General features: G+C 45.5%; 1 protein-coding gene across 1 annotated transcript in view; it reads left to right on the top strand.

Moving 5' to 3' along the window:
- The first annotated feature begins 1,351 nt into the window (after positions 1 to 1,351).
- Positions 1,352 to 24,907, top strand: part of Mtfr1 (mitochondrial fission regulator 1) — a 29,223-nt gene continuing 5,667 nt past the window's right edge. The window contains exons 1-4 of the mRNA XM_051172993.1: positions 1,352 to 1,449; positions 8,677 to 8,815; positions 17,185 to 17,283; positions 22,036 to 22,151. Of these exons, the coding sequence (XP_051028950.1) occupies positions 8,750 to 8,815; positions 17,185 to 17,283; positions 22,036 to 22,151 (281 nt within the window). The 5' untranslated portion in view covers positions 1,352 to 1,449; positions 8,677 to 8,749. The remainder of the gene's footprint in view (positions 1,450 to 8,676; positions 8,816 to 17,184; positions 17,284 to 22,035; positions 22,152 to 24,907) is intronic.

Below are 24,907 nucleotides of genomic sequence, written 5' to 3' on the forward strand. Positions count from 1 at the left end.
ATTGTTGTTGTTTTTTCTAGACAGAGTTTCTCTGTGTAATAGTGCCCAGGCTGTCCTCGACTGGCTTTGTAGACCAGGCTGGCCTTGAACTCCTAGAGATCCACCTGCCTCTGGTGGGATTAAAGGCATGTGCCACCACGCTCCATATCAGCGTTTGTTTTTTCATGAAGTTTCAGACCAAGCACTCACCCCTCCCTGAACTGTTGTTCTCTCAGGCCACCCGCCCCCAGGCTTGGTCATGGTCTGTCAGGCCCTTTTGAACTTAAATTTATAACATTTGATCACATAGGTTAATGTTATCTTTATCTCGCTGCTGTATGGTAAACTCACTTAGGGTGTGGTTCAAAGCTTTAAAAAAATTCTTTGTACTGTCATAGTGGGCTCCCAACAAGCCCTTGTTGAGTAATGAACTGAAGCTCTCGCTGAAATATGAAGCACTAGCCAGGAGTAATTTAGGCCACCCAAGGGCAAGAACACCAGTGCCCGCCCAGCGATTTGGGAATCCTCTGCAATTGAGACGGTAAGAGAGAAGGCTTAGCAGCAATAGCTGCTGCCCGCCCCCACCCCCACCTTTTCCTTGTTGCTTTGGATTTAGGGTTTCCGGTGGCATAGGCTGGCCTTCAACTCCGGATCGTCCAGTCTCCACCTCCAAACTGTTGGGGTTTACAGGCATGAGCCACCACGCCCGGCTAGCAGGAGACTCTTGAAATAGTGATAAGCTTTCATCCCTCCATACTCAAGTTTTATCGGACCGGCACACATTGGCATGCTACTTATGGCGGTCTTGACTCGGACTGATATGATCATATTTTCACGCCACGGCTATTTGAAATAATCTAGAGTAGCCCTTCATTAAAAAGCACGTGCGCCGGTTGGGCAGACCTTGAGGTAGGTGGGGTGGAACTCTTGAGCAGCGCCGCCAGCCTACTTCTCCGACAGCAGACGTCCCCGGATGCCAGGCCCATAACCCAGGAGCGCAGGTCCCCACAGCGTGGGGTGAGACCGGTTGGACACGGGCTAGGTTAGAAAGCCCCAGCTCCCCTCCGCGGGCGCGCATTTGAGACCACACTTGGAACGTGTGCCTTCCTACACCCACAAGGGGCGGAGTTTACAAACAAATTACAACCACAAAACCACCCCTGGCAGAAGCACCATAAACAAAGCGGGGGACGTGGGGGGGTGCGTCCACACAAAGGCACACGCCCCCCCAACCCCGCTGGGAGGGCCCCGCGCGTGCGCACAGTCGGCGCCGCAGGGGGTGGGGTGGGTGGGCGGGCAGACACGCTTTCTGTGCGCCGCTCCAGAGCCCGCCCCCCGCGAGCCGGAGCGAGCCTCTCATTGGTCGACCTGGCCAGGGGCGGGGATTGGCTGGTTGGCAGAGAAGGTCCCGGGACAGCCAATCTGGGAGGCTGGGTCCCTGCGGAAGGTGAGGGCTGAGGCGCCACCGAGGTGAGCTGGGGCTGGGACAAGGGACAGCGGTTGGCGAGGTGGCGCGGGGGTGTGGGTAGAGGGTATGGCCGCCTTTCCATCCTCCCCAGCGAGCTGGGTGGCCGTGTGTGGACCAGTGCCGGGAGGGAGCGCGGGAAGGAGGCCGGCGAGCCAGAGGGAGGGCGGCTCGCCACCTAGCCCGCGCCGGGCCTGCTGAGCGACTCGGGCCGCCAGCCTTTGGCTCCCCATCCCCCGCCGGCGGTGCTGGGTCCCGGGCTGCGGGGCGGAGCGCGGCGGCGCAGGGCGTTCCACCTGCTCCACCTGGCCTGCCTTCCTTGTCTTGGACGGCTCTCGCCGCTCTGGACTTTTCTTCTTATCCGTGCGCAGTGTGCGTGTAGCCAAACTACCGGGGACTTTGGAGATCAGCAGTCAGACGAACCAGATCTTCCTTTCACCGCCCTCCCCCGCCCCCCTCCCGATGGTTTGTTTTGTGATTGGTCTGATGTTAAGCCATTCTGGCGTTCACTTCGCTATGTGGTTGGGGATGGTCCCAAGTGGAGGGTTTAAGGCTTGCTTCACCACGCCCAGACCCTCCCCCCGCCCCCCGCAAAGAAAAGGAGTATTTCACGACACTTGGAAATTATATTAAACTTAAGCGTTCACTTTTTGTTTTGTTTCCAGACAGAGTTGTGTCTCCCTGACTCCAGGCTAGGGATGCACTATGTAGATTAGTCTGAGCTGCCTAGAACTCTAGGTCACTCTCCTGCCTCTGCCACCACGCCCAGCTCCACCTTTTTGCTGGAATCCAGTCACGATTATTTTCCTACTGTAAGTATCTGCTTTTACATCACATTGATTTAGTCAAGGGAGTTGTGACATACTCAAAAGACTGTCTTGTTACATGAAAGCTTGTCCGTCCTGTCCAACCCCTAACCCACCTCTCGACTTGAGACCAGGTCTCACGGTGGAGCCCTGGTTGCCTTGCAGGTTGGTATCGACCAGGATGCTCTTGGGCTTGTAGGGGATTCCTTGTCTGTCTAATATTGATTATTATTTAATATATATTACTAATACAGTGGTTAACTCTTACCTGCGATCATAGAAATTAATCACAGAAACGTGAATTTTTTTTTTCTTTTTGGTTTTTCGAGACGTGGTCTCTTTGTGTTAGCCTTGGCTGTCCTGGACTTGCTTCGTAGACCAGGCTGGCCTCGAACTCACAGCGACCCGCCTGCCTCTGCCTCCCGAGTGCTGGGATTAGAGGCGTGCACCACCATGCCTGGCTTACATAAGAGATTTTTAGTAAGCCTTAAACATTAGGGCTGGGCGGATATTAACCCTCTAAGCTATCTTGTCTACTCCCCAGCCCAAATCCCAAATACTTGCACATGTTCCCATTTGGGCTTTTTCCCTCCATTATGCCAATCCGTAATCATGCCAATCCTCAGTGCAAGCTTGTTTGGGTTTTAAAGTATGTTCTGATTTTTTGTTATGTGTGTGAGGGCTGGTATATAAACCACATGCATGTGGTACCCTTGGAGGCCGGAAGGGGGTGTCCTACCTGTGTGGAACTGGAGTTATTAGTGATTGTTAGAATGGCCATGTGGGTGCTGGGAACTGAACTCAGGAACTCAGGGCCTCTGCAAGAGCTGCAGGTACTCTTGTAATTTTATTGCGTGGGAATAGAGGAAGAAGGATCAAGCCACCTTTGCTTATGTAATAATTATGAGGCCAACCTGGGCTACAAGACACCTTGCCTCAGAAAGGCCCAACTCAATCAAGACAAAATTGGAGCGCATAGTCACACTGTAGCAGATAGCATAAGTTTGAAACGACTAGTCTAGAGAGAGTAGGAGGGGGCAGTTAGAAAGATACAAACGTGTAAAATAAAAAGCTTAGTAAATATTGTACAGCCCCACTGTTGGAAGTTGGATTTATGACGTAAGTTTAGAGACGTAATAACTGAAATTAGTAGCAAATCTGTGAGTCAGGCAGTGCTGGGATGCCTTTGGAGGAAGAATATGAGAAGGAAGACTGTGAGGAGAAGACTTTGCTGAATAGGCCAGGGATGCAGCTGCGTGCTGGAGGCTCACTTTGTGGTTTGAAGCCCTTCAGTGCAGTCAAAAGGAGAAAAAAAGTGTATGGCCAAAAGGAAGGCCAAAAGGAAGGCTGCGGTCGGGTTTGACTGAAAGCTAGCCTGTTCTTCTGCCGCAGGGCCCTGAACACTGGGTTTTAGGTTTCCTTTTGGTGACACTAAGTCTGAGCCTGGGATTTTGTGCATACTATAGTTGTAGATTTGGGAGCGGGGTGTGTGTGTGTGTGTGTGTGTGTGTGTGTGTGTGTGTGTGTGGTGTGTGTGTGTGTGTGTGTGTGTGTTTTCCTGAGACAGGGTTTCTCTGTGTAGCCCTGGCTATCCTGGACTGGTGTATCTCACTTACATGCTGGCCTTGAACTCAACAGAGATATGCCTGCCTCCTCTTCCTAAGTGCTGAGATTACAGGTGTGGGCCATCACACCCTGCTGAGATCTTTTTATAGTTTTTTGTTTTTTGAGAGAGGGTCTCTCTGTGTAGCCTTGGCTGTTCTGGACTTTGTAGACTAGGCTGGCCTTGAACTCATAGCGATCTGCCTGCGTCTGCCTCCTGAGTGCTGGGATTAAAGGCGTGTTGCACCACGCCGGGCAATTGTGGAGATTTTATGTAGCCTAGGTTGACTTGGGATGGACTATAAAGCTGAAGGTAACCTTGAACTGTCAAAGCGCCACCTCACAGGTGCAGGGTCACAGTAGTTCACCACCATACCCAGATCTTAACCCCTGTGTGTTTTACTGTTGTTTTCGGTTTGAGATGGAGGCTTGCTGTGTACCACTGGCTGGCCTGGAACCAACATAGAGACCAGGTTGGCCTCATACTTACAGCGCTCCATGTGTCTCTGCCTAAATCTTGGTTTTAAGTGAGAAAGTAAACATACTTTCAAACATTGCATAAATACTATTAACTGTGTGCGGAGGAAGATTGCTTCTGACCGCTCTGGTGGCTTGAAGACCGACTCAAGCAGGCACAAGAGTCCAGCAAAGCAAGAGCTTTATTTGAATTGCCAAGCAAAAACTGACCAGTCAGGGCCAAGAGCACAGACTCAGGAGCTGACTTTGTCCTTGAATGTTCATCTTATTAAGTAACAAAAATTAATTGTATTTAGGCTGCTACTGATCGATCAGGGCCGCAGAGCAGACGGGAGCCAAACTGGAACCCTAAGCTAGAATGTCACAGTGTTTTAATCCGGAAATCACAAACATTTGAGCCAAGTTACAATCACATTTTCCCGCCAATCAGGATTTAGGGACAGGATTTAGAGGCTTCCTTAGGAACATGTCCCTGTGGTACACTTACCCTCTACCCAGAGGTTTCCACCAATCAGGATTTAGGGACAGGATTTAGAGGCTTCCTTAGGAGCATGACCCTGTGGTACACTTACCCTCTACCCAAAGGTTTCAGAAAATAATGTGAATGGACCTTCAAGTCAGTACTTAAAGTGTATATGCAAAGTAGTTTATAATGTTCTGTGCATTGGCCTATTGATGGCCTTTAAAAGGACTACAGTGGGTTTTTTTGTTTTTTGTTTTTGTTTGTTTGTTTGTTTGTTTTGAGACAGAGTTTCTCTGTATAACAGCTCTAGCTGTCCTGGAACTCTGTAGACCAGGCTGCCCTCAAACTCACAGAGATCCACCTGCCTCTGCCTCCCATGTGCTGGGATTAAAGGCGTGCGCCACCACTGCCTTGCCAAGTATGTTTTAATACAGCAGACTATTTACTTGTGTAACTTGTTCTGAGTGTGGTGGTGCACCCCTTTAATCCCAGCACTTGGGCAGCTGAGGCAGGTGGATCTCTGAATTGGGAGGCCAGCCTGGTCTTCTCCACACCGAGTTCCCAGGCCAGCCAGAGCTTTGTAGAGAAACAGTGAGGGAAGGGCTCTAGCTGGCTCAAGCATAGCAAACACAGGCCCGGGCTTGGCCAACACGGTGCCAACAGGGTTTGCCTCTTTTGCCCCTTTGCCTTCCCTTGTTACATCCCTAAAGCTAGCCCCCAAGTCTAGTCCCTTATTTGGCCACTTATGCATTCCTGAGACAAAACAGCAAGGTCCAACGACCAAAAATAGTTATTTGGCTAAATGTCCAATTAGGAGTTACCAATTCTCAATAGCACAGACTGCCCCTTTTTCTCCTTAAATCCCACTCCTGCAAAGGCGGCTTGCTGCTGCTGCTGCTGCTGCTGCTGCTGCTTGCCTGACCCAGGGCAGCCTCCTCCCCTGCTTGCCCTGGAAGTATATTTATGCTGCAGAAAAGTTTACAAACATCTTGGTGAGTTTTTACTGAGCCAGCACATGAGTATCTGTATCAAGAAACAGATCAGTGTCAGGGAGCTCTGCTGGGCTCTCTTACCAGCCGCAATTCTCTTACTTCTAGTTTTGCCGCCCCTTCCCCTTTTTCCCCGCCTCCCCCCCTTTTGAGGCAGGGCCTCATGTAGCCTAGGCTGGCCTCAGTGCTTATCTTGTGCCGTCCTTTGGGTGCAGGGATGACAAGCACGTGCCGTGTGTTTGAATCTTACCTTTGATGTCTCTGTGAAAGCTAGAGTCTGAAGCACTGGCAGGACCATCAGTAGGCTAGTCACATGCAGAGTCACCTTTAGGGAAGGCTTGGAGTGAAGACTGACGGTGTGGGAGAGCTGGGGGGCGTGGTGGTGGGGGGAGCAGCGCCCCGGAGACAGAAGAGAATCAGAAGGCCAGAGCCACAGTCCGAGAGCTGTCTCAGTGGGAAAGGGCACTGCTGCTCTCCCTGTCTCAGCAGCCAGAAAGGGCACGCTGCTCTCCTGGAGGACTGAGTCTGGGTTCCTGCACCCATGCCAGGCAGCTGAAAACCTCCTCTGTGTAGCTCCAGGGAATTTGATGCCATCTTCTGGCCCTTTTCAGGCCCCCACATAAATGTGGCATGTGTGCATAGAGAGCATAAAAATAAAAGTCTTAAAAGCCAAGAGGGTAGTTCCTTTGCTCCATCATCTGTTGTTGGTTTTGTTTTGTTTTTAGGGGGGAATTGGCGGGAGCAGCACTGGTAAGTTAAGGGACTTGCAAGCAGAGCCTTGTCTAGGGAACTCTGTAGAAGATCATGGCCCAGGGAAGCTCTGCAGTGCCTGTGCTGAGTGGAGTCGGATGATCCCTAGAGCACGTGGAAGTCACTAGGTCACTTACACCTCCCATTTTGATTTGGCACGACACTCTTGAAAGAATCAGTTTTCATAAGACCCTGTATTCATGTACATCCTATTGGTTTTGATTTTCTTGAGAACCCAGTACTAAAAATCAACAAGTCTGCCTGGGTATGGTGGTCCATGCTTTAAGCAGAGACCTGAGGAAGCAGAGAAAGGGTCAGGAATAGAAGGTTACTCTAGTCTGCGCAGCGAGGTAAAGCTCTCTTGGATTATGTTAGACCCTGCCTGAAAAAAATGCAAGCAATAAAAAAACCAAGAAAACTCAGGCCTAGCCAGGCCTGGAGGTGTAACTCAGTTGGTAAACACAGGGACCCGAACTTAATTCCCACAAACCAACTGAAAAGCAAGAGGGGAGAGTGGGTAGAGAATGCTTATAATCCCAGCACTGGAAGGAAGAGATAGGCAGAGCCCTGGGGCTTGCCAGCTCAGACAAGTTCTAGGAGTGACCTTTTGTGTGTGTGTCTGTGTGTGTGTGTGTGTGTGTGTGTGTGTGTGTGTGTGTGTGTGTGTGTCTGTCTGTGTGTGTGACAGCATCATCTAGGCAGTGGCACCGGAGATTGCTGTGATACCCAGAAGCAGGTGCTCACGCGTTCCCCCATTCAACACAAAAACATGTATTTAGATACAGTTTTCTACTATTTTTTTAAAGATTTATTTATTATGTATACAGTGCTCTGCCTGCACGTACACCTGCAGGCCAGCAGAGGGCATCAGATCACATTATAGATGGTTGTGAGACACCATGTGGTTGCTGGGGATTGCACTCAGGACCTCTGGAAGAGCAGGTGGCAGTCCTAACCACTGAGCCATCTCTCTAGCCCCTATTTATGATTATTAACACTTTGAAGAAATTGATGTCTTTAGTAGATGGCTAAATAGTAAATTATGCCACTTTGAGATAAGAATATTAAACACAAAGTAGCTCTTAGACATGAAAAGGTGTGGGTAGAGAGACCTTAAAGGTAGCACACTGGGTGAAAGAAACCAGGCTGAAAAGCTGCATACTGTAGGATTCCATCTGGGAGACAAATCTGAAGGACTAAAGGAGCTGTGTGCTTTAACCTAGCTGGGTGTGGTGGTGCACTACGTTAGTCAGAGGTAGGTGGATCCCTGAGTTCTAGGCCAACCTTGTCTAGAGAGAGTTCCAGGAAGGCCCTATCTTGAAAAACCCAAAAAGAAAATAAATTAATTAAACTTTGTGTTTGTTTCTATTGAGACAGGGTCTTGCTGTGTAGCCCAAGATGGCTGGAAACTGTTCTTCTGAGCCTCAGGAGTGTTGGAATTACAGGAGTGTACCACCACACCTGGCTTTGTATTTATCTATAAAGCTAATCTGCCCCCCTCAAAAAATATGTTGGGGTGCTGCTGTGCTGTGTCATTTGTTGACAGGATGTGATGATGCAGGCCAGGGTGGTCTCGTACTCCTGCCGTCCTTCTGTCTCAGCCTCCTAAGTTACTATCACAGCCATGAAACGTCTTGTTTTAACACAAGATTTCTTGTAGTTCAGGGTGGCTTTGAACAGCTGGTCCTCTCGCCTCTGTCTCCAAATGCTGGGATTATATATGAGGCTCCTAACATATGGCTACTTTATACAAGATTTTTTCTCTGCATAGCCTTATTGTCTTAGGCTCACTTTGTAGACCAGGCTGGCCTTGAACTCACCGAGATCCACCAGCCTCTGCCTCCATTATTCATTGTTTTATTTTTTAATTTTTGAGGACAGGGTCTCTATGTAGCCCTGGCTGTTTCTGGAACTGTGTGGACCAGGCTGACCTCAAACTCAGAGCTTGCCTGCCTCTGCTTCCTGAGTCCTGAGATTAAAGGTGAGTGTTACCATGTAAGCTGAGAATGTGAAATTTTATTTTCTCTGACTTGCACACCAGGTTTTGAGGTGTTGTATTTTAAGCTGACTTTTCCAGACATGTAAACAGTAGCGATAAATAAATGATCTCATCTTAGTACTCAGTGTCTGCATTGGAAATTGCAGTGTGCTCTATGGACCGCGCGCTGCTATGGATTCCTTGCCTTGACCTGCAGCTTGGGACGACTCGGCCATCTCCATGCTGGGCTGGATTAAGTGTCTGATGAGGATGGTGTTTCAGCAAGTTGGGGTCAGCATGCAGTCGGTGAGTGCCCACAGCCCATCCTAAAGCACAGATGTTCAGAGACTTTGCTGAGAAAATGATATAACCTTTAACAACTTTGAAGCTGATTGTTTGTATGCTGTGACTTGATTACTGGTTCAGTCACAGACGTGGGTCTGTTCCTCGCACACTGAGGACTTCCTAGGTTATGTTCAAAACTTACAGCTGTAGTTATGTGACCTGAAGAACATCCGGGAGAAATATCTGAATGTTTGGATCACAAGTTGAAACTTTTGAATGTTTTTGAATTAATATTAAATATTATAGGTAAATGGTAAAGCCTATTTTCTAAAACATAATAATACCTAGAGAGAAAATTCATCTATTATTCTATGCCATGTTTTTTTTTTTTTTTTTGTCTTTCAAAGAAGAATAAGGTTTATTTTAGAGGTTGTGATTTTATTGTCTTGGGAGTTTTTTGTTTTTTTTGTTTTTGTTTTTTTCTCTTTTTCTTTTTAATATATTCAGGGTGCCTAGTATATATCCCTGGCTGTTCTAGAAGTTAATGTGTAGGGTAGGCTGCTCTTGAACTCAGAGTTTTTCATCTCTTTACTAGGAATAAGAGTACTTCCCTGTATAGTTAACCGTGGCAGTGCCTGTTTGGATAGGGCATCAAAGGAATAAAGAAAGGACAGACACACATACAGTGAATCTGGGGTCAGGTGGCTAACATGCATTGTGTATTTTCTCAAGGACCTGGCATGAAAATGAACTTGATGTTATGCTTGACAATCTCCTGGAAAACAAAGAAAGTCTCCTAGAAAACAAAAGGTCTCCTAGAAGTCCAAACTGTCCTCATCCTTTACCTGTTTTATGTGCTTCTTCACTTAAAAATTATTATTTTTTAGAACATTCGTTGTGCATGCCTTCAGGCATCAGAAAGGCTTGCAGGGCTCGGTTCTTCTGTCGCTTGGCTTCCAAGAATGAGTCAGGAGGCTTGGTACAAGTGTCTCCATTTCCGTGTCCCTGTTCATCCATGTGGTGTGTGTGTGTGTGTGTATTCATTTACAGTATTGGACACTGTACCTAGGACCTAGTACATGGTAGGCATGTGCTCAACATCTGACCTATATCTCCCAGCTCTGGGCTCCTTTCCTAAAAAATACTGTGCATGTGTATGATGTGAGTATGTGTGTGGGTGAACATTATGGCACCTGTTGGAGGTCAAGGAGTAACTTTGTGAATCTGCTCTCTCCTTTCTCCTTTGCAAGTCTTGGACAAGTGCCTTTAAATGTTGAGGACCACCAGCCCCACTGTCCCTGTAGACGGGTTGTTACAGGATTGTCCCAGAGCTGTCCAGGCTGGTCTTGAGCATGTGGCTGTGCTCCATCAGCTCTCCACACACCATGCCACACAGCCTGACTTAGCTCTCTGCTTCGCTGTAGACATCGGCTGCGCTCTAACAGCCGTGCACAGTTAGTGTGGTACGCCAGCACTCAGTTGTGTTTCGCTGTAGACATCGGCAGTGCTCTAACAGCCGTCCACAGTTAGTATGGTACGCCAGCACTCAGTGCCCATGACCTCTACATGGACTGGACATTCAACCACTCCTCCGTGCAGACAAGCCTTGCTGTCTTGTCCAGTCACCTGAAGTAGAGACCAGCTCTGATTTCAGAGTCCTTCCTTACTGTAGTGTGTTTTGGTATAAAGGAAGGGAGGAAAGCATTAAACACCTTAAGTCATTTAATACAGCCTCAGGAATCCTGACCAGTTCATAGAGGAGACAGAGTGGAAAGGGAAGTGACACTGCTTTCAAGCCAAGGTGTTATGCTGCTGTAGGCTGTGCAGTCGTTCCTTTTCACTGCTTTCCGCTTCTTTGGTTCTTTTCTTTTTCTCTTAAACAGGGCCTCGCTGTGTAGCTCTTGCTGCCCTAGAACTAGATAGACCAGGCTGGCCTTGGACTCACAAGAGATCTACCTGCTTTTGCCTCCCTTGACTACTGGGATTAAAAGGTGTGTGCCATAATGCCTAGTTCAACTTGTTTTTTTAATGTGTGTAACGTTTGTCTTATGTGAATGGATGGCTTGCCTGCAATATCTGCCTGCAGTACCTCACTTTGTGCTTGGTGCCCAGGAGACCAGAAGAGGGTACTGGCTCCCTGGAGCTGAAGTGAGAGACCATTGTTTGTGAGCCTCCGTGTGAGTGTTAGGAGTTAAACTGGCTGGAAGAGCAGCCAACGACCTCAATTGCTGAACCAGCTCTCCATCCCTCAGCATTTTAAACAAGGGTGTGTGTGTGTGTGTGCGCGCACACGCATGCGTGCGTGCAAGGGTATTTAAATTAGAGGACAACCCTAATTGGAAAAGGAAAGGAAAGAGATAGACGGACCCTGGCCAGCAAGGTAACTCAGCAGGTAAAGACACTTGGCGCCAAGCCTGATGACAGAGTGCTGTCCTTGGAACCCATATAGTGGGAGAGAGTTTTGAAAGTCTCCTTGCAATGACTCCTGCAAGCCTATCCCACGCTTGAATACATGGACAAAAATAATGTAAAAAAATTTAAATTTAATTTAGAGGAGTCAGTTCTCTCCTGCTCCAATGTGGGTTCTCGGTGTTGAACTCAGGTCACAGGCTGAGCTATAGTCCTCGTTACCTGGGGAGCCGTCCCACTAGACATACTTCAGCATTTGTTTGCACTTAAAACATGTTCATATGTTTGCATTTTTCTCTGTCCTATATGTTTGTTCTTAAGTAAAGATGACAAAATTTGTTTTTATATTTAAACTTTTTGACACAGTCTTAACCATGTTGCCCATGCTGGACATGAACCCAAGACCCTCCTGTCGCAGTCTCCAGAGTGATGGTATTAGAGTGTGAACTACCGTGCCTAGATTTGAATTTGACTCTAACTGGTCCCAGCAGTTTATGTTTGAACAGTTACAGGCAATGTGTAATTCATATTAGCAATCTATTAATACATGTTAATTATTCCTTTGTTATCATTTTGTGCTTTGTATGGCTGGGAGAAGTGGGAGAAAGCTGCTCTTTGGTTAGGGGTTCTACTATTGTGCATATGTCTGTGGTGTGTGTACAGGTGTCTGTATCTGGGTATTTGCATACCAGCATATTTATTTTTATTTTTCCTTGGCTCCTTTGGATTAAGAATTTATATTTGTTGTCTCGAAAAACTTAAAAAAAAAAAAATGTCATTAATGATTTGGACACCCCCCTCCCCAATGTAACCTATCTACACATGTTAATTTATAAATAACTTCAGGGATATGAAACTTAACTATATCATAGTTTGAGAAAAAAACTCTAGAATGAAGCTTATTGCTTGACTAAATATTTTTTTCAAATCATATTATAGATCAGTTTCTAATAAATTCCTATGTTGAACAGGCACAGATGACAACTTCAATTTCTAGTTTCAAATGTCAACACTTCTATAATAGCATTTCATGACATGAAAAAGAACAAATTGCTTTCCTGTTGTCTTTTCCTTGCTGTCATCACTTTCAAACACTCTTGCTAAATGTTGTGGACTGTCATTATAGACACAGGCATGTATACATATAAAGACACGATAGATTTCTTAAAGCAATTTTTTTTAGGTAAAGCAATGTATAGTTTGTCTTCTCAAAAGTGAACTAACTATAACCAGAACTTTGTCTCTGAAAAAAGAAATTGAAGAGGATATCAGAATATGGAAAGTGTCACATGCTCTTGGATCATTAGGATTAACATAGTAAAAATGGCCACTTACCAAAGCATTCTATAGATTTAATACAGTTCCCATCAAAATACCAACACAATTCTCTACAGACCTTGAAAAAACAATTATCAACTTCATACAGAAAAACAAAAGACTCAGAATAGCTAAAACAGTCCAGTACAATAGAAGAACTTCTGGAGATATCTCCACCCCTGGTCTGAAGCTGTAGTATAGATCCACAGTAATAAAAACTGCACGGGACTGGCATAGAAACAGACTAGTTGATCAATGGAATTGAATTGAACACCCAAAAATAAAACCACACGCCTGTTTTTGACAGAGGAGACAAAACCATACAGTGGAAAAAAGCATCGTCAACAAATGGTGCTGGTCTAACTGTATGTCTACATGTAGAAAAATGCAAATAGATCCATATTTATCACCCTGCAGAAAACTCAAGTCCAAGTGGATCAAAGACCTCAACATAAAACCAGAAACACTAAATCTATTGGAAGAGAAAGTGCAGAAGAGCCTTGAGCTCATTGGCACAGGAGACAACTTCCTGAACAGAATAACTCAGCTCAGGCTCTAAGATCAACAGTTCATAAATGGGACCTCTGGAAACCAGAAAGCTTCTGTAAGGCAAAGGACACTGTCAATAGAACAAAATAGCAGCCTGAAGACTAGGACAAGATCTTCACCAACTCTACATCAGGAAGAGAGTTAATATCTAAAAGAACTCAAGAAATTAAACACAATAGCCCAACTTAAAAATGGGATATAAAGCTAAACAGAATCCTCAGCAGAGGAATCTGAAATGACGGAGAAGCACTTATATGCTCAACCTTCTTACTCAGGGAAATGCAGATCAAAATGACTCTCTGAGATTCCATCTTACAATCATCAGAATGGCTAAGATCAAAAACTCAAGTGACAGCACATGCTCGTGAGGATGTGGAGAAAGGGGGGAAGCTCTCATTGCTGGTGGGAGTATAAATTTGCACAACCACTTTGGAAATCAATCTAGCACTTTTTCAGAAAATTGGCAATAGCTCTACCTCAAGAACCAGCCATATCACTCCTGGGCATATACCCAAAAGATGCTCAACCGTACAAGGACATTTGCTCAACTATTTGCATAGCCGCTTTATTCATAATAGCCAGAATCTGGAAAAATCCCAGATGTCCCTTAACAGAAGCATGGATAAACTGTGCTACAATTACACAATGCAATATTATTCAGCTATTAAAAACAAGGAAATAATGCAGTTTGAAGACAAATAGCTGGAACTTAGAAAATACCATCCTGAGTGAGGTAACCCAAACCCAGAAAGACACACACGGTGTGTACTCACTTATAAGGGGATATTTGTCATAGAGTACAGGATAAGCACACTACAACCCACAGACGCAGAGAAGCTAAGTAACAAGGAGAGCCCAAGGGAGGATGCTTGAATCCCACTCAGAAGGGGAAATAGACAGTAGACGTGGTTGAAGGATGGAGCAGGATAGGAGAGGGAGTGCAGAGAGAAGTAAGGGTGGGGTCATGTGGGGAGAGCAGGAGCAGAGGACAAAAGGCTTTCAGAGAGAAGCAGTGCTATCTATGAGGCAAGTTGGAGACCCTCCTGGGAGGATGTAGAGGGTGACTCTAGCAGAGACCCCTAGTAGCAGGTGTCATGTGGGGCACTGCGGGAGAGGTCGAAGTCTGGCATTTCCAGATAGCCAACTGAGCTTGGTCTATTATGACGGACTCCCTTTCTCAGCAGGGTTCTCTTCCCCTGATCTGGGATCCCCAGATCCTCTAAGGAGCCCCACAGAAAGGTCAGACAAAGATCACAGTCCTGACCCTTTCCTGATAGCAAACACCTGGGGATTCCTGGAGCACTCCACCCTTTGCTAAGGAGATTCTAGCCTTAAGCAGATGACCTTTAACTGTACCTAGAAGTTATGTGTTTCCCTTTTTGTGATAGGACCCCATGCTACTGCATGTAAATGAGGTACGGTAGCACTTCATATAGATTAAGTATCATGGCACCCCTATCAGACACATTCACCCTCAAAGCCCTCCCTACCGCCTTGGTTTATAAACAACGGTTGGCTGGCTGGCTGGCTCTCTTGAGCTTGCCATTCCTCCACCATAACTGAGACTCCACTCAGTGGCCAGCCAGTGATGGCGGAAGTGCCATGGCAGCCAGAAAAACTGCTCAGTCACTGCCAGCTAGATAACTTGGTGAAGCACCTGACCTAACGCCTGGGCCTCATGCCTCACACTGAGTGCTCCAAGCTGCCCCTGAGCAAGAACAGGACATTTGGACCTTTGATCTCAAGTTCCGACTGTTTTCATTTGGAAGCAAAGCATCCCCTGAACCGACCACCTGCTGGGCCCTGAATGACAGGGTCATGGAGACTGAAAAGGACACTTTCTAACTAGACAGGACTCCTAGTGCAGGGAGGCTAACACCAACCCACCCATAAATGTACCCTGCCTACAAGATGTGCAGGGATAAAGATAGAGCAGAGATGGAGGGAATGTCCAACCAACTTGAGAACCACACCAAAGCCAACCCCTGACATTCTGCTGTGCTTTGATGGGAGCCTAGGAGAGCTGTCCTCTGAGAGGTTCCGCCCAGTAGTGGATTGAAACAGATGCTGAGACTCAGATCCAAACATTAGGCAGAGCACAGGGAGCCTTGGGAAAGAGTTGAGGAAGGATAGAAGGATCTGGAGGAGACAGCAGCGCCACAAGAAAACCAACAGAGCCCACTGACCTGGGTTCAGGAGGGGGCTTGTGAAGATGGGAACACCAACCAAGGACCATGCATGGATTGGACCTAGGCCATTTATTTATACATATGTACCTGATGGGCAGCTTGGTTTTCATGTGGGTTCCCTAGTAAGGGGAGTGGTGACTCTCTCTGACATGGACTTTGTTGCATGCTTTTCAGTAACTTACCCTGGTGGGGCTGTTTTGCCTGGCCACCATAGAAGGGGATCTGCTCAGTCCTGATGTGACTTGATGGTGTGCGGTGGGTTATTGGGGCACGTTCCCCTTTTCTGAGGGGTATGAGAGGGAGGATACAGGGGAGGAGGGACAGCGTTATGATTGGGCTGTAAAGTGAATATTAAATGTTGTAATAATGACACTTTCTCCTTGCCTACTCTTACATCTGAAAAAAATTTGACAGTTTCTCTTTAGAGTTAGCCCTTTTCAAAACTAGAATACTGACAAACAGTTCAGCTACTAGCCAGGGTAGGAGATGCAATCAGGTCACACAGAAAGAAAAAAGAAACAAGCATCAGGACCTGGCATCCGACATTCTGGAAGTTAGCTGTTCTTTCCTCTCACTTCTTATCTAATGGAGTTGTGACTCTTCTTTTGAATCATTCCCGTCAGTATTACATAGACTCTTTCTTCATATTAGGTACTGGGCAGCTCACAAGGAGCAGAAGAGCAGCATTATGCTAGTTTACTGTGGACACTTAAGAAATGACACAAAGCAATCTGTTCTAGCTTTGTAGGCAAACCCTAAACGGTTTACTACTCCTTATAATTAAAAGCTGACTCACTGGTCGCCTCTCTGCCCAAAAGCATCCACCATTCTTTCTCCCTGACATTAAACAGATGGAAGGACGCCTGTGAGGGCTGCTGGAAGCTGGCAGGAGCACTGCCCCTGACCTGGACAGGTCCTTTTAAAGTTTTCCTTTAGGAACTTGTTTCCTAGAGAGGTGGGGGTTCGCTTCAGACAAGGTAATTGTCACATTATGATGCACAAATAACATTCTGCCTTTCTGACATCATAGTAAAGTTTAAAAGGGAGATTGGAAAAGAAATTACTTGAGTGGCGTGGTTACCATTGTCCTATGGGCTTTGTTTTAAAAGATCAAGACCTGTTGAGATGTATAAGGTAAAAAGTTAGCTTAATGAGTGTGTGTTACAATGACTTGCCCACATTGTTTCTTGGCTGATGATTCTCCTTGCTGCTCTGCAGAATTGTGAGACCTGTCTCCTCTGTCAGAAGTTCTTCCTAGTATCCCCTAATGAAGGTTGCTAATGGCCTTCTGTACAATGCCACTGCTATTGATAATTTGATGTAAGCTTGGGTAACTTTGCCTCATAAATTCTTTGTGTAACTTAATTCACATTTTAATATTGAAGCTGACCCAAATTTCCAAATTGTCCTGTCAATTTATATATATAAGAAGGAAATAAATAACAACAAGCATTTTCAGGCTGGTGAGATGGTGCCACAAGTAGAAAACTTGCTGCCCAAGGGTGACAGCCTGAGTTTGATCCCCAGAACTCATGGAAGGTGGCAAGAGAGAATAGTTTCTACAGAGATGTTCTCTGACCTTCATATGCAAGCTAGTGTGTACACACACACACGTACACTCTCTCTCTCTCTCTCTCTCTCTCTCTCTCTCTCTCTCTCACTCACTCTCTCTCTCTCACTCACATACTCACTCCCCTAAGATAAAAACATTGTTAAATACTATTCTATATTTCTATATAATATCTTATATGACACTTTATTACTTTAGTACCAATTGTCTGTCTGTCCTTTCAATTCTAAATTAAGAAATACTAGTTTACTCCTAGAACTACTGTGGTTAATGTGTTAGCATGAACCTGATAGGCCCGTGTGTTGTATTAGCAGTTTGAGAAGTTTGCAAACATTTTGCTTTCCTTATTTCCTTAGGTTCTTTGGTCTGGAAAACCATATGGCTCATCTCGAAGTATCGTAAGGAAAATTGGTACCAACTTATCTTTAATTCAGTGTCCAAGAGTTCAGTTTCCGGTACGTGTTGTGTGTTTTCATCTTGTCATGCAAGTGTATGCCATAGCCATGTGAGTAGGCAAGGTGTATTGGGGAGACTGCGTTGTCTGAGGCTTTCTCCTCTGAAGAACACTGAAGCAGAGAGGATTAACCGGCAAGGCCTTTCTAATTTTAGTTCCTTTCAAGTGATTACTTCACGGCTTCAGCATTTATCCTCTCTGAGCATGCCTCAGGGAAGGTTGGGAAACTTGGGATAAGGCTGTGATAATTCCCCTGTGACCGTGGATCTATTGGCCTCTGGGTGGCTATTTAATATTATGCCTTCTTTCACTATTCTGATCCTAAAGAAGTCCTTTTTGTTTTTGTTCTGTGGTAGTTAGGGTTGGCCTGAGGGCCTTTTACAGTGACACACACACACACACACACACACACACACACACACACTACATAATTGTAGAAGGTTCCATTCCTTGTAGTCATCATGTAATTCATGAATGGCTAGTTAAAGAACTTGCAAGGTTTGTGCTTTTATGAGTTTCTGAGTTGTGTGAAGTGAAAACAGGAAGAGCTGGGTAGACACACCCTGATGCCCAGCACCTTAGAGGCCGAGGCAGGAGGCTCAGGAGTTACAGACTAGCACCAGCTACATCATGCACCATGTTTTTGTAAGGAAAAAGGATAAAACCCTTGGAATGTAAGTGCTCATTTTTATGTTTTAAACTCAAGAACACACACAAGCAGATGATCACAAATACTAACATAACGCAAGGTACCCTGGGCAGGAGTTGATGGCAGGATGGTTAGTAGTGTCAATTCCATCTTCTGCAACTGACAGGGCCTCTGGGTAATTTAATCTTGACTGTGTGTGTTACTTGTGGTAATTCTGTTCCAGACTCCCCTTGAAATTTGAGGAGTAGTTTTTGGAATTGGGAAGGTTCTGTAACTGCACAAGTAATGAGTTACGTTTCAACTACAGGTCAGCTACAGAGTGAAGCAGAGTGGCCACTTAGAGAGGACGGCTCAGCTCTCTTTGACAAATAAACCTGAAGTTTGTACTTTTTGCCAACATTCTCCTAGAGAGATTAAACAAGCAGATATGAACACAGGGTTAGGCTTAGGATAAGAGATATCTGGGGGAAAACGTGTATATGGAGCACACACAGACTTGCAGTATTTAAACCGTGTTAGTATTACAAGCAATGTAGAGGTGGTGGGTTGAAGTATATGGCTGGGTGTGGACATGTGAACACACAGGCCATTTTATAGCAAGGACACAGCCCGATGTGCTGTGCTGTGTGTCAGAAGCTGTCCTGGAAGCCAGGCCACCATGGACACTAAACATTTTATTGCAGTCTATTTTCTCAGAGTAGCTTCACATTATCAGAATACTTTAAATTAGTCAAGAGTGTTGTGATAAGATTCTAAGATATTACTGAGTTTTGGGTTACTTTTTTTTCAATTTCTTAAAAACTTTAAAACTACAGTCCCTGCTCTCCATTTTCTGTCTTCTAATCTTTTCTGCTAGCAGTAGCTTTAACGGGACAGGACCTTTCCACAAATCAACAGTAAGTTCTTTGTTTTCAGACACGTCGTCTCCTCATGCATGCTCACGGTGGTCTGTGCACGCCCATGCAGTGATGTCTGAATCCGGCCAGAAGAGCTGGCCTCGTCCCCCTTGCCAGTGCCCACTTTCCCTTGATGCACCATTTCCTTACCTTGTCCTGGAAAGCACTTTTCCCATGTCATGCCTCTGTCATTCAGTGAATGTTCTTTTCAAGCAGTATAGTTTTCTTTTGCCTCTTAATTGAATTTGGCTTAAATGGGGGAAACACCTTGTATTGGGGAGAATGTAGGATCAAAATAATAGAGACAGATCTCGACAGCTATTTTCATCTCATTGATCGTATGTCATGTGTTAACAAACAGTTTTGCAGCATAATTAATATTAAATAAGATTGCAAAATAAGACCTGGAAAGTGTCATGTTTTTGGTTTTTTGCTTTTACGCTTTTTTTTTTTGTTTGTTTGTTTGTTTGAGATGGATTCACTGTATAATGTAGGCTGCCATGAAACTTATTCTGTAGACCAGGCTGGCCTCGAACTCAGATATCCACCTGCCGCTACTGGGGTTAAAGGCGTATGCCGCTGCCACCACCACCACCACCCAGCAAGAGATTTATATGTTTTTGTTTTATGTATATGGGTGTTTTGCCTGTACCTGTGTACCACAGAGGCCAGGATAGGTCAGCTAAACCCTGGGAACTAGAGATACAGATGATTGTGAGCCGCCATGTGAGTGATGGGAATTGAACCCAGGTCTTCAGGAAGAGCACTCAGAGCTCTTAACCTCTGAGCTATAGCTCCAATCGCTCTTACACTTTTAAAATTCTATTTGTGTGTGCGCACTCACACATGCTCAGGCTTGTTTCCTGGAAGCATGTGGAAACCAGAGGACAACTTTCACAAATCATTTCTTTTTCTACAATGTGAGTCTCAAGGATTGAACTCAGACATGAAATTAGAAATATTTGATTTGTAATTATTATCTAATTATGAAAATTAGATTGGGCTCTTAAGTGTGGGCTGTTTCTCCCCTGCCCCATTGCCCTTGTTACTTGAAATAAGGTCTGACCGTACAGCGCAGGCTACACTTAGGCCCATGGTCCTTTCCCTCACCGCCGAGTGTTGGTGTGCAGGCATGCACTCCACGCTCTGACTCCAGGCTGTGCGTTCCTGGCCACGTATCCCAGGCTGGCCTCAGACTTCATATGTAGTTGAGCCAACCTTGTAATTCAGCTCCTCTTATCTCCTCCCATCATGCTCAGGTCATGTGGAGTTGGGGTCACCCAGGGCTTCCTGCACGCTAGGCAAGTTAGGCATGTATTAGAAAAAAATCTCCTTTTGATAGTAAAACTTTACTTTCCATAACAGTTACAGACTATTTAGCCTTCCTCCAAAATAATGCACTGCTAAAGACACAGACTCCCAGGTCCGGTGTGTGGAGACCTATGTTTACAGAGAGATGGTCTGAGCACTGGACAGTCCCAAGTGTACTATGTCTCATGAGCGTGTTAGTGAGCAAAGTTTTGTCCTCAATTAAGAGAACTATCATGTTTGTTTCTTTGAATTATTTTGTTTCTTCCTTTGATGTACTGGGGCCTGAATGTACATATTTTTGCATGCTTGGCAAGCACTGTATAACCGAGCCAGCCCCCCAACTCCTCTAAACTTCACTTTTAAGAAGTTAATTTGGAAACTTTAAACATAAGTTATTAATCATTGGCCTTCTGATTTTAACACATAATATGTGAAATATAGCTTAAATTTAATTCAGTTAAATTGTTTCCCCCTCAGGTACATTTTGTAATACTCTTTGGTATTTCTTTAAAGAAATCCATGTTTGTTCAGCTACAGAATTCTGTCCCTCTGCTCTTTGCTTTTTAATAGTATTAAAATTTTAACTTAATACTTTGCTGTTTAATACTTACTTAACATTTAAGCAGTTTTGGCATTAAGGATTATTTTCATCCCTGTCATATTGTAACAACGTATGCACAGAGTAACATGACAGCGCTGTGTTAGCTGCTGTTTTCACTGCTGTGACCAAATGTCTGACAGAGGTAGCTCAAAGAAGAAACGGCTTATTTTTGCGTACAGTTAGAAGGGCCGTCCACCTGCTGGGGCAGGCTTGGTGGCTGGAGATCAGCTGAGATGACTGGCCCTTAGTCTGCAGTCAGAAAGCAGAGAAAAACTTGCATTAAGGCTTCCCTTCTCACAAAACCCAACAAGTGGGCCTCTGGTTTTGGTTTTTTTAATTTTTAAAAGTTTTTTGGTTTTTGGAGACAGGGTTCCTCTGTGTAGCCTTGGCTGTCCTGAGCTTTGTAGATGAGACTGCCCCTGGCCCCCCGCCCCCTCCTTCCAGTGCTGGGATTAAAGGCGTGCACCGCCACACCACGCCCGCCACGACTTACTTTCCAATCAGCTACAGCATGAGCTTAGGAAACAGGCCCGGAGCTCACTCTGTAGACCAGGTTGGCCTTGAATTCACTAAGATCCACCTGCATCTGCTCCCAAGTGTTGACGGCGATCTGTTGTTTGTTCTGTTTTCTTTCTGTTGTTTTTGTTTTGTTTTTGAGACAGTGGCTTTCTGTATATCCCTGGCTGCCCTGGATTCTCTGTGTATATCAGGCTGGCCTTACAGAGATCTGCCTGCTTCTGCCTCCCCATGCTGGGATTTAGGGCATGCACCACCACTGCACAGCCCCTGGGTGATCTTACATGTGGTTAGGTTGATAAAACTATGAACCATCACTAGTGTAGCATAGTCATTTACCACAGGTGGGGCTTGTCTGTAGATTTGTGCCCACCACATTTATTTCACTAAACCTTTTCAGATGGCATGTGGTTTTCATTTTGTTTTTGCTGTTATTGTTGTTTTTTAACTCTAAAGAACACAGGGAATTAAACATGCCAGGCAAGTATCCTACCACTAAGTTACATTCTTAGCCTCAAATCAGTGGTTTTTAATACTTAGAATGTAAATTTTTTCTTATGCTTCTGTATGAATGAAATGAAAGAATTTTGATGTAGAAATTGGGTAATATTAACACCCCAAGGTTGTGAACCAGGGCTCAGTAGTATCTGGTGTAGCTAGTTGGCCCTTCTGTGCAGGACTGCCATAGAGCTGTTAACACCAGGCTGATGGTATCTCTTTGCTTTTTAATTTTGTGTTGGAATTTACAGATAAAGGACTTTCTCTCTTTGTAACTTCCAGCTTACCAGCCATGTAACAGAAGGGCATGCCACCCACCCAGGAGAGGATGTCGTGGCATCTTTCGCTGATGTTGGATGGGTAGCCACAGAAGAAGGAGAAGGCTCAGCAAGACTCAGGTTAGTTTGCAAGGTTACGGGGCTGAGAGGCGTATTTTCTGTTTTCAAAGATGCATGGTAATACTTTAAGAGCCTGATTTAATGGTGTCTTGCCTTACTCTTTTTTTCCTTGCACAGTCTTCTTTTGGGTTTATTGTTTGGAATCAGCTAGTATTTATAAAGTTCCCAGGAATATATGGCCTAAGTCTTTGTGAACCACAGAGTTCCCTGTCATTCAGGTTACATTCTAGCATAAGGGGCCAGAACGAACTTTCAAAGATAGGTTAGGTAACTGCAGTAGTTGTAATAGTTTCACTGGAGGGCAGGGTCCATCAGAACAGAGAATTTATGTACTTGGAAAATGTTTCTTAAACATTGTATCAAGATGTGTTGGGGTCACAGTGTGTGTTAGAGGTGTGTCTGTTGATCTGAAAGTGTATAGAGAACATTCCTATGCAGTCAGTCTAAGAAAGGTATTCTCCGCACGCTCCTCACTCTGACTGGGCACTGGAGGTCAGGCGCTGTCTCTAGGCTCTTGGTGTAGTGAAGGAGATCCCAGGGGAAGTCAGGGTTACTGATACTGTAAAGTACACTCCAGGAAGCAGCTGGAGGAAGTCCCTGCATGATGAGAGCCGTTAGCCTGGCTTCCTGAGAAGTGGGTGCCAGATCTGCATGTGGAGGGTGCAGCCAGAGGTAAGTGGATGGGAAGGCTGTTCTCAGAGTGCAGAACTTGTTTAAATGTCCACTTGGGACATCTGAGACTGTCTCAAAACAAAGACAAGAGTGGTTTCTCTCCACATGAAAGAAGATGTAATTGTATTAGTGAAGTTTACTGTTGCTGTCAGGGAACAGTCTGAACCAAAAGGAAGTTGGGGAGGAAAGGGTTTATTCTGCTCACACTTCCATACTGCTGTTTATCACCAAAGGAAATCAGGACAGAAACTCAAGCAGGGCTGGAACCTGGAGGCAGAAGCTGATGCAGAGGCCATGGAGGGATGCTGCTTGCTGGCTTGTCCTTCATGGCTTGGTCAGCCTGCTTTCTAAAAGGACACAGGACCTTCAGTCCACAGATGGCACCACCCACAATGGCTAGACCCTTCCCACAAGTCACTAATTAAGAAAATGCCCCACAAGCCTGTCTACTCACAGTCTGGTCTTCTGGGGCAGCAATTCTCAACCTGTGGATCATGACCCCTTTGGAGGTCGAACAGCCTTTTTACAGGGGTCACCCAAGACCATCAGAAAACACAGATTATATTACAACTTATTACAGTAACAAAATAACAGTTATGAAGTAACAAATTGTATGGTTGGGGGTCAGCACAGCATGAACTAACTATAAAGGGTGTCAGTACTAAGAAGGTTAAGAGCCTCTGTCTACAGATGCTTTCTCAGTGATGTTTCCACCTTTCAGATGATTCCAGCTGCGTCAAGTTGACATAAAACAAGCCAGCACAGTTCTAAAGTGAGATACTGTACCCAGGAGCCTGTGCGTGTCCACCTTAGAGTATCTGGGAGCCAAACGAAGCATGCAGGACAGGGAAAAAGCCTCAGCAGCAGACCTGCTGCGGTGAAATAGTTTTAAAGAAATATCACAGTTAGCTGTCTTCTGCTTTTTGAACATCTGTTCTAGATAGTTCTTTCTGTTGTTTTTATATTTGTTAAGATTTCAGTCAAAAGGAAATGAAAAGGAGATAGTCATCTCTAGGAAGGTAATCCTTACTTTGTGTATGTGTGTGTGCTGCTGAGTGCTTGTCCCGTGTTGTGGACATCTCTCATAGAGGCTAGAGGTCAGCCTTAGGTATTTTTCTATGCGGCCCATCTTGTTTTGAGATAGTCTCTCTGGAACTCTGGCTTGCAGATTAGGCTAGGCCTCCTGGCCAGTGAGCTCCAGGCTCCACCTTTCTTTGCCTCCACAGTGCTGAAGTTACAAGCATGCACACCTGTAGCTTGCTTTTCCCATGGGTGCCAGGGGATCAATTTAGGTCCACATGGCTGTGTGGCAAGCACTTTCTGTCAACTGAGTTACCTCCCTAGACCCTCTTGCATTCTGAGACAGGGCCCATGTAGCCCAATTTGGCCTTGAACTTATTATATAATGAACGACAGTATTGAACTCCTGCCCCTCCTGCTTCTCCCAGCAGAACCCTGGGGTTGTAGGCATGTTGTACCCTGGGGTTGTAGGCATGTTGTACCCTGGGGTTGTAGGCATGTTGTGCTGTACCCAGTTTGACGTAGTACTGAGGTTTGAGGCCAGCGCTTTGTGCTGAACCAGCACTTGGATGGCTGAGCCACGTTATATCCCAGCCCTCAGGTACTGTCCCTGTGTGTATGCCAGGCTGGCCACATACTCATGACTCTGTTGCTTCAAGTTCTGGGATGCAGGCACCTGTCACCATGTCTAGCCTTCTCGGATGTAGGCACGTGTCACCATGTTTAACCTTCTCGGATGTAGGCACGTGTCACCATGTTTAACCTTCTCAGATGTAGGCACGTGTCACCATGTCTAGCCTTCTGGGATGCAGGCACCTGTCACCATGTCTAGTCTTCTAGAAGGTCTTGTGAAGCTTTTCACTCACTTCTTAAACAAATCTCCTTATCTGGTCTTCTCAGTGTTAGGCTTAGTAACTGAGGCTTAGGAATCCAAACATTCCCCTATTCCATATGTATTCCAAATTTTAAAAAGGTGCTAATATGACGCTAGGGTTGCTAAGGACTGGGGAAGAACGGGCATTTATTCTTGAAAATTTTTCGGTTCAAATCTTACAGAAAAGGCA

This window comes from Acomys russatus, chromosome 31 (assembly GCF_903995435.1).
Source record: "Acomys russatus chromosome 31, mAcoRus1.1, whole genome shotgun sequence".
Taxonomy (NCBI): Eukaryota; Metazoa; Chordata; class Mammalia; order Rodentia; family Muridae; genus Acomys; species Acomys russatus.